The 9,546-nt window shown below is 46.0% G+C and overlaps 1 protein-coding gene across 1 annotated transcript in view; it reads left to right on the top strand.

Moving 5' to 3' along the window:
- The first annotated feature begins 399 nt into the window (after positions 1–399).
- The window catches only part of LOC105898864 (speckle type BTB/POZ protein), a 41,523-nt gene continuing 32,376 nt past the window's right edge, over positions 400–9,546 (top strand). The window contains exons 1-3 of the mRNA XM_012825971.2: positions 400–610; positions 4,739–4,860; positions 5,112–5,263. Of these exons, the coding sequence (XP_012681425.1) occupies positions 533–610; positions 4,739–4,860; positions 5,112–5,263 (352 nt within the window). The 5' untranslated portion in view covers positions 400–532. The remainder of the gene's footprint in view (positions 611–4,738; positions 4,861–5,111; positions 5,264–9,546) is intronic.

Here is a 9,546-nt window from a genome sequence, read left to right as displayed (position 1 = left end):
TCTCTCTCTCTCTCTCTCTCTCTCCCCTCTCTCCCCCTCTCCCTCCCTTTCAGGCTGAAGGACAGATTTGTGCCTGTGTGTGAGAAGACCTCCTTGCAGAAGCAGCCTCCTTGGCCACCAGGGCACCTCCTCCCGCCTCCTCGGAGTGCTTTCAGACCGGTGTGCTGGAGAAGGAAGCCAGTTCCTGGAGCCCAGCAGTGGCGGAGGCTGTGTGTGTGTGTGAGAGAGAGAGGGAGGGAGAGCGCGTTTGGCCGCTCATAAAGTGTGTGTGTGTGGTGTGAGAAAGGGGACAAGAGAGTCAAGGTGCTTTGTGTATACTGAAGACTCTGAGAGCGGGGTGTGTGTGTGTGTGCGTGAGTGAGTGAGTGAGTGAGTGAGTGAGTGAGTGAGTGAGTGAGTGAGTGTGTGTGTGAGACAGAGGGTGTGTGTGTGTGTGTGTGTGTGTGTGAGACAGAGGGTGTGTGTGTGTGGGGATCGGGTCCTCTGCTGGCCGGTGCTGTGGCCCCTGCTACCCCCGTGTTCAAAGCTGGCGATGTCCAGGGTTCCGAGTCCGCCCCCTCCCGCGGAGATGTCCAGCGGCCCTGTGGCCGAAAGCTGGTGTTACACTCAGGTTAGTGAGTGAGTGAGTGAGTGTGTGTGTGTGTTGACATTTGGCAGCTTTGGGCATGTATAGAACCTTATAATGTAATAATTTCCCAATAATGTAATAACTTGCCATTAATGTAATAAAATGTCCAAACTAATAATGGAATAATCCCTTCACCAATAATGTAATAAATGATTACATTAATGGGAGGTTATTTTTGCACTACCCAACAACGTAATAATATTCCAATATCTTAATAACTTTATTGAGCACAAATGTATTTATGAACTAATTACTAATTAGCTATTATTCCATGCTGTCATCAATACAGCGTACATCCACTAGATGAAGCTTGAGTAGAGCTATGTGTCTCTTCCAGCGCAATGCTACCTTCTAGCTACTTGCACAGAAGTTTTTCTCTGGGGTGTTGATCATTTAAAAAGGTCCAGTATGAGATCAACTCAGATCAGTATAGGATATGCATTGAGTGTAAAATTTTACAGTCTGCTTAAAAAAAGAAAAAAAAAAGTTTTGTTTTAAGGACGGGGACCATGTTAGCTTGCTGACTTGATTTTTCTTTTATTAAAAATTGTTAAAAATAGTATATGGCTTTGATAAACCATCATATATTTTAATGACAGACATTTATAATTGATATAATATCTACAATTCCACTCAAAAGTTTGGACACACCTTTAATTTTTTGGAGAAGTGTTTTCTTTACTTTTATTATTTTCTACATTGTAGATTAATACTGAAGACATTTAAACTATGAAAGAACACATATGGAATTATGTACTAAACAAGTGTTATCTACCATGTAGAAAATAATAAAAGTAAAGAAAAAAAATGAGAAGGTGTGTCCAAACTTTTGACTGGTACTGTATATTAATTAAAGAAAAATGTGTATCAACATTTCCCAACTGTTCCTGGCCCTAAAGGCCTAGTGCATGGGTTATGGGCACCAGCTGATGGATGAGGAGCCCTATGAGAACATCTTCAAGCTGTTGAATGGCAAGTTCAGCATCCCTGTGGTAAAGCGGACAAAGGTTTAGCGTAATGCTGTGGTCAGGTTTAGAGGAACAGGGGCCGCTTTTCCCTGACGATGATAACCAGACTATCCTTTGTGATGGGGGAGATTGTGGCGAAGAGAGGCTCTATCTTAACCTTGGTGATAATCAGCTTAAAGGAAACAAAAGGCTCTGGGGCAAGAAAACTGAATATACAATTTAGGGAACATTACACAGGTGTCCGTGAGGCTGGGAACATTACACAGGTGTCAGTGAGGCTGGGAACATTACACAGGTGTCAGTGAGGCTGGGAACATTACACAGGTGTCAGTGAGGCTGGGAACATTACACAGGTGTCAGTGAGGCTGGGAACATTACACAGGTGTCAGTGAGGCTGGGAACATTACACAGGTGTCAGTGAGGCTGGGAACATTACACAGGTGTCAGTGAGGCTGGGAACATTACACAGGTATCAGTGAGGCTGGGAACATTACACAGGTGTCAGTGAGGCTGGGAACATTACACAGGTATCAGTGAGGCCAGGATTCAGACAGCATTGGATATATCCAAACACTTCGACCATCTGCAGGCTAGGTTTATGAACAAGCCAATTCCGAGGCCAATCACTGCAAAAGAAGTACAAATGAGATACCCAAGTGATCTTTGGGACGGGAAAAAGCCGAAAGTGATGTACGGTAAAGTAGTGTACAGATATATTCTTACAAGACATCTTCAGTAGGTATGTTGGGCTTGAGCTACTGAAAGGGAAAGCATCAATGAAGTTGGCAGCCATTTCCAGTGAACATGGTCTTCCTAAAATATTGAAACATGATCAAGTGGAAAGGGTCCCTGAAAGTGAGGTCAAAGGTCATTCAAAGTGCCCTCATCGTTCACAAAGTCAAAGGCAAATAGAGCAAATGCATCCAACATCGCGAGAAAAAAGATCTTGCATGACTTGTTAAACGTACATGATGGTAACTGGGTAAGACATTGGCCAGTAATGGATGAGGATCCAAAGACACTGGGCTTCACCGTTCAGATTTATTATGGCAGTGATTGGCAGGAAGGAGAGAGCCATTCCAGTGAGTTCTGATGCACTGTACCCACAGGGAGACAAAGGCAGTCGTTTAACAGAAGATCATCAATGATTAGACAAACATCACATCACGCAGATGAGAGAAGCGCGAAGAGTCTAATCCTGAAAGCTATAGCGTCCACACCAGTGTCAAGTCACCATGTTAATGGAGATATTTTGGGTGAAGATAAGTAGCCAAAGAGTGTGCTGTTGTGCGTGGCGTCATTGCTAAAAGAGAAATCTGAAACTCTCCTTAACTCCTCTCAAATGACCATGAGCAGAAATGGCTGATGGCACCAGTGTCAAACGTAGTGAAGAAAAAACTACGGAGAGCTTCTTCTCATTGCTCTCTCATTGCTCTCTCATTGCTCAGTCACACAGATCGGAGTCACTTGTTTGTTTCTTCTGGAGCCAGCTATGGCTATGACAAGTATCATTTATGTGACATTTATCATTTATGTGACATTTATATGACAACATATGACTTTGTAGTGAGCTCTGGTTCGGACCATCTCATGCCATTGGTTAGAATTCCTCAATATCATGAGAAAATCCTAAAACATGTCACCCCCAGCATCCTCTGCCATGCTACCAGATGAAACGTGAAGACTTAATTATCAAGCACAACCTTGAAATGGTTATGAGCTTGTTGGGAACAATTAACAGGATTTTCTCGTCTCTTCGACAATCTATTCAGATCTTTCCTACCATTGATTTCAATAAGACATTCCTTGGTTACCAGTCTGAAATTGGTCTGGTAGCAGCAGTGGAGTGGCATTAAAGCTGAAACGGCTCCTTGCCAAGCATGTTAATTGAATGAAAGCATGGCTTGTGCTCAGACATATGAGTTTCGGTTTCGGGAAAACCAAGTCAGAGATATATATATACTGGAGGTAGAAGAGACAGGTGAGTTTATTTCTACGCTATATATTTGGGATATTTTGCATCTCAAAATGTTTCAGATTTCTCATATCTTAACATCCCTCAGATTTTTACGGAGAGCGTATGGGAGACCTTTTGCTACGCTCTAAAAAGTTGCTTAAAATGGGGGTGAAATGGACGTACACATCTTTCAAACCTTGGGATTTATAGAAAGATTCTGCGTGCTAAAAGATGAGCATTTCAACGAACGAATCAGCGATGTCCGACGTAATAAATAGTCCCAGATGAAAAAATACACATTATATATTACATTATAATTTATAGACCTACCTCTAACTGTGGATATTTGTCACCACTCAAATATCATTCAATATAAGCTATATAAGTACCTATATCAGTCTTGCTGATTGCCACTGTGAATTGTGAATAGTGCTCATGGTGACTTGTTACAGGTTGGTTGGTAAAGCAAAAACAAAACGGAGTACCATTATGTTATTAGACATGATTATAGTAATGGGTCCATTTGAAAATAATGACTGAGTTATAAAAACAAAGCATTCCCAAAACATGAACACATTATTGGTGGCACGTTAACAACATTGGCAAAGTTATTACGATATTGGAATATGATTACATTATTGGGTACTGCAAAAATGAGGTTAGACCAATAACCTCTTGTTAATGTAATCATATCAGTGATATGTCATCTGTGTAGTTGATATCTTCAGTAATATGTTGTCGTGTGTGTGTGTGTGTGTGTGTGTGTGTGTGTGTGTGTTATAAATTGGTGTGTAGTATCTCCCATTTGCCTGTGAGGTAGTCATTCTTGACGGACGCCATGATAGATACCAGATGAGAGATGTTCTATTGATGTTGTTTTTCTTTCTTTCTCTTTCTACCACTCCCTCTGTTGTCCTCTCTATCCCCCCACCCCCCAGCTCTTTTGTTCTGGTGAAATCATCGCTTTGTTGTCACTTTTATTATCCTCTCATATGGCCCTCTGTTTGTTGTCAGAGTTTATTAAGATGAAAGGCCGTTTTGATGTCCGCTTTTTCATGCCCGGCCACCACTTAGGTGTATTGAGCACGTATGCACATAAGCACACACACACACACAGGAACACACACACACACACTCACTCTCACACAGGAGATGCCTTACATATCTATCTTTTGCCTGGGCCAGATCAAAGTGGTGAAGTTCTCCTATATGTGGACCATCAACAACTTCAGCTTCTGTCGAGAGGAGATGGGCGAGGTCATCAAAAGCTCCACCTTCTCTTCGGGAGCCAATGACAAACTGAAATGGTAGGTGTGGGTGGAGTTAGATCATTTTCCCCACCCTGATGGAAGACTTAATTGACCTTTTGTACACGATTAACTTTTCTTTGTGTGTGTCATTAGGCATGTTCAGGTACAGCTGAATCAAGTGTAGCTTAATGGAGCTGGTGATGGTTTTGGGCTGGTTTGATATTTATCCTCCTAGAAGAAATCATACTTTCTGTCCTTTCCTTACCCTTTCTTTCTTTCTTTCTTTCTTTCTTGTCCCCTCTCCTCAGGTGCTTGCGCGTTAACCCCAAGGGGCTGGATGAGGAGAGCAAGGACTACCTGTCCCTCTACCTGCTCCTGGTCAGCTGTCCCAAGAGCGAGGTCCGTGCCAAGTTCAAGTTCTCCATCCTCAACGCCAAGGGAGAGGAGACCAAAGCCATGGGTGAGCCTCCCCTCCGCCTCCATTTAATGAGGCACTTGGCAGCCGAGCAGGGCCACATCGATCTCTACCTGAGGGCTGGATATTGACGCAAAGCCTGGTGCAGCTTGTGATGGTCGTGCTGTGGTTTTATGTGTACATGTGTGTGTGTGTGTGTGTGTCCGTCGACTCGCTGCGCCGGGATGAGATGAGGTGTATACACACACACACACACACACACACACACACACACACACACACAGTATGACCAGCTCTCTGCTTGAAATAGGGGTTGGGGGGCCTTGCTGTGTGGTTTCTTGCCTAGTTTGGATGGTGTTTGGATATCACACACACACACACACACACACACACACACACACACACACACACACACACACACACACACACACACACACACACAGTCAGACACCCTCATTACATTGATCGTGTGTCCCTGGCATGCACAGGAGTTTAGCTTACTTTCAGCCAAGTTGTGGAGCTTTTTACCTTCGCCCACTTCAGGACCACAGCACGTTTGATTTGGTGTGTGTGTGTGTGTGTGTGTGTGTGTGTGTGTGTGTGTGTGTGTGTGTGTGTGTGTGTGTGTGTGTGTGTGGCCATACCGAGGCATGTCTAATCACAGGTGGAGTTCATCACTTCCTTCCCATCTTTAATTTGGGCGAGCGCGGACCGCTCTAATTCTGAGTTTTAATTAGGGGGAGACCGGCGTGTTTTTTTCTGGTCCTGTCTCTTTTGATGAATTTCAGACAGACGTGCCTGGCGCTCCACGCCTTCTTTTAATTGGGTTACGGCGAGGCAAACTCGTGCGGAATTGAATTAGCGCTGGCCAGATGTAGCCGTTTTCTTGGTTATCTGCTTCCCACACGCCTTGGTTCTCCTCACAACTCATCGAGGGAATGAGTGTGTGTGTGTGTGTGTGTGTGTGTATGAATGAAGTCAGCCTACACCTCTGTTTACGGAACCCTACTGTGAAGGTCTTGTAGAAAAGGAAATCGTTTTTCTCCATAAAAATCTGCTGACTCTACCTTCACCCTCTCTCTCTCTCTCTCTCTCTCTCTCTCTCTCTCTCTCTCTCTCTCTCTTGCATGCACGAACACACACACACACACTCACTCGTTTCAATTTCAGTACCAGTTAAGTCTTATTGGTGAGAAAATTAACAGTTAATGTACCAGGGTGGTGTGGTGAGACTTTAATGAATTAAGGGAAGGCGTGCAACTAACAATTAGTGTGCAGCACTTCTCATCACGCCTTTACATCACTCTTTTTTTCTCTCTTCTCTTCTCTTCTCTTTCGCTCCTCTCTTCTTGATGTGATGCGTTGCTCTGCTTTCCTCTCGTCTTGCACGTCAGGCTTGTGCCATCAGCTTATAAAACGCCCCAGTGAGTCTCTTTGTCACTTTAGTCACGTCCAGAGGAACTGCGTTTCTGTTGTGTGCATACACCACCACTGCCCATAAAGCTGGCCATTATAGACCTCCATCCAGACATGGTCAGCCCACAACCATCAAACACACACACGCACACGCAGACACACACACAGACACAAACGAGCATTCTTAAGTCTCGCACACACGCACTCCCACACCACACATATATGCCTACTTAGACTCACACAAACTCAAATCACACATACACACACACACAAAAACACATATGCACATACTTAGACTCACTGCATACTACTAACACTTATACTTACTCACACACTCACACCACATGCATAGTCAACAAACTAACTCATCTCAAAGGGTCCTAGAAAAACATATGGCCGAGAGAGTATTTGTGTGTGTGTGTGTGCGCGTTAGAAAGTAAACACCCTGCAAGGTGTTATCTGCCAAAGAGTTTGCAGACGTGACGGCGTCCACACCCACCCACCCAACCTCCGCTCCCTCTCCACGTTCCCTCCAGCACCCTGGGGAGAGCGGGGCCCTCTCGAGCCCCCTCACAGGAGAAAATTAGCCTGTTGTTGGTCATATTTTCATCCACCAGAATGGGGAGGGGGGAGTCTTGAGTCTGCAAAAGAAAATATGGCAGGCGAAATGGCTCCATCGGTTCTGGATCATTTAGAATCCAATTTAATCTGGGCCTCAGGGGGACGGTGGTAGGGAGAGGGGGTGGGGGGTGGGGGGGGGGGGGGGGGGGGGGGGAGGGAGAAGAACAGGGGTGGGGGTTTGGGGGGTGAAATAAAAACAAAGTAAAGCCCTTTAATTAAGAGAAGTGGTCGGCTGAGCTGGGCCAGTGGAGCAGACTTGGCTTATTGAGGCGTCCACACTGCCAAAGCTATGCACTTACACACACACGCACAGGTACACACACACACACACACACACACACACACACACACACACACACACACACACACACACACACACAGGTCCACACACACGCACAGCTGAGATGATGAATACAATACATGGAACTAGCTGCTGGGATGGACATTAATGGAGGGATGGCAGGATGAATGAAGTTCTGAATGGAGAGGGAGAGATGAAGGAGGGATGAAGATGAATACATGAATAAACGGATGGATAACACCAGTAGGCATAGAGAGGTGAATAGGTAGCAGGAATGAGATGTGATTGGATAGATAGAGGGAGAGAGAAGGGAAGACGAAGAGAAGATAGATGGATGAGTGGAGCAGGACGAGTGTGTGACAAGGCTGGATGAAGGTGCGACTCACTGGAACATTCCATGGAGGGGGTTATGTGGATGGTAGAGAGTGATCCATCAGCTGAACTGCTAAATGGATGCGTGTACAGCAGAGGTTCTATGGACCGCCAGCCGTTTCTCACCTCATAGACTCCCCATTAGGGGGGATTTATGACTGCGTGGAGGGCATGGTGGCGTGGTACATGGGCCAGGGGGATGCAGCAGTGTTTGGGGCGCGTCGGGAGCAGCTGTAATTCTCCCCCTGCAGCATTAATAGAGCAGTGGGCCGAGCCTGCTTGTGTACAGAGCAGTGTGGACCGCGTGCGTTAGTGCTGATGGATTGGGCGTCCGCGTCTCTGGACACCCATCGGGGGTTGCTTTAAGTGGAGCTTTTGCCTCCCATCCAAATGAGTGAGTGGTTCATCAGCCAAACCCATAGGCTCTTCCCTAACCCAACCATCGACTCTACCCTAACCAAACCATCGGATCTACCCTAACCAAACCATCGAATCTACCCTAACCCAACCATCGACTCTACCCTAACCAAACCATCGACTCTACCCTAACCAAACCCATAGACTCTACCCTAACCAAACCATCGACTCAACCCTAATCAAACCCATAGGCTCTACCCTAACCAAACCATCGACTCTACCCTAACCAAACCATCGACTCTACCCTAACCAAACCCATAGACTCTACCCTAACCAAACCCATCGACTCTACCCTAACCTAACCATCGACTCTACCCTAACCAAACCATCGACTCTACCCTAACCAAACCATCGACTCTACCCTAACCAAACCATCGACTCTACCCTAACCAAACCCATAGACTCTACCCTAACCAAACCCATCGACTCTACCCTAACCTAACCATTGACTCTACCCTAATCAAACCATCGACTCTACCCTAACCAAACCATCGACTCTACCCTAACCAAACCCATCATGCCTTCATGCCGTAGACCCCTTTCTCGCTTCTGCCTTTCTCATTCCCTTTTCCTCTTCTCCAGCTCTCTCCCCATCCTTCTCATTCTCTCTCTCTCTCTCTCTCTCTCTCTCTCCTTCTCATCCTCTCTCTCTCTCTGTCTCGGGCGTATCCTTGGGATCCTGTAGTTTCCCCCTGGTTAGCCCATGTAGACCGCGGCTGGCTGTTTGTTGTTGTTTTGCCCTGGGATGGAGAGAGCGGCCCTCCGGGGCAGAGGCCCTGGCCGTGGTGTAGAGGCCCAGGTGGCCGTCCTCCGAGGCCAGCCAGCACTGCTCCTGGCCAGCTGCTCTCTGCCCAGTGAGGTGCAGGGTTTCTGGCTGGCTGACAACTAGAGTGTCAGACTGCTGGTAGGCTAGTCCCGTGTGTGTGTGTGTGCGCATGCGTGTGCGTGTGTGTGCATTCGAGAAAAAATGTCAATACGCATGTTTGTGCTGACACTTCATTATAGAGTGCTCTTGAGCTGGGATTACTCTTCAGTAAAGAAATGTAAAGTAAGTCTGCGTGTATGTGTGGCCAGAAATTGCCTAGTAAATTATGAAACTTCAGGGGAGGTATTGGTTTTGTCGTGGTCGTTTGCTTATTTTTAACCATCGGGACACACACACAGATACACACACACAGATACACACACACAGATACACACA

Source organism: Clupea harengus, chromosome 1 (assembly GCF_900700415.2).
Source record: "Clupea harengus chromosome 1, Ch_v2.0.2, whole genome shotgun sequence".
In the NCBI taxonomy this organism is placed as follows: Eukaryota; Metazoa; Chordata; class Actinopteri; order Clupeiformes; family Clupeidae; genus Clupea; species Clupea harengus.
This window is presented reverse-complemented; position numbering and strand designations above follow the sequence as displayed.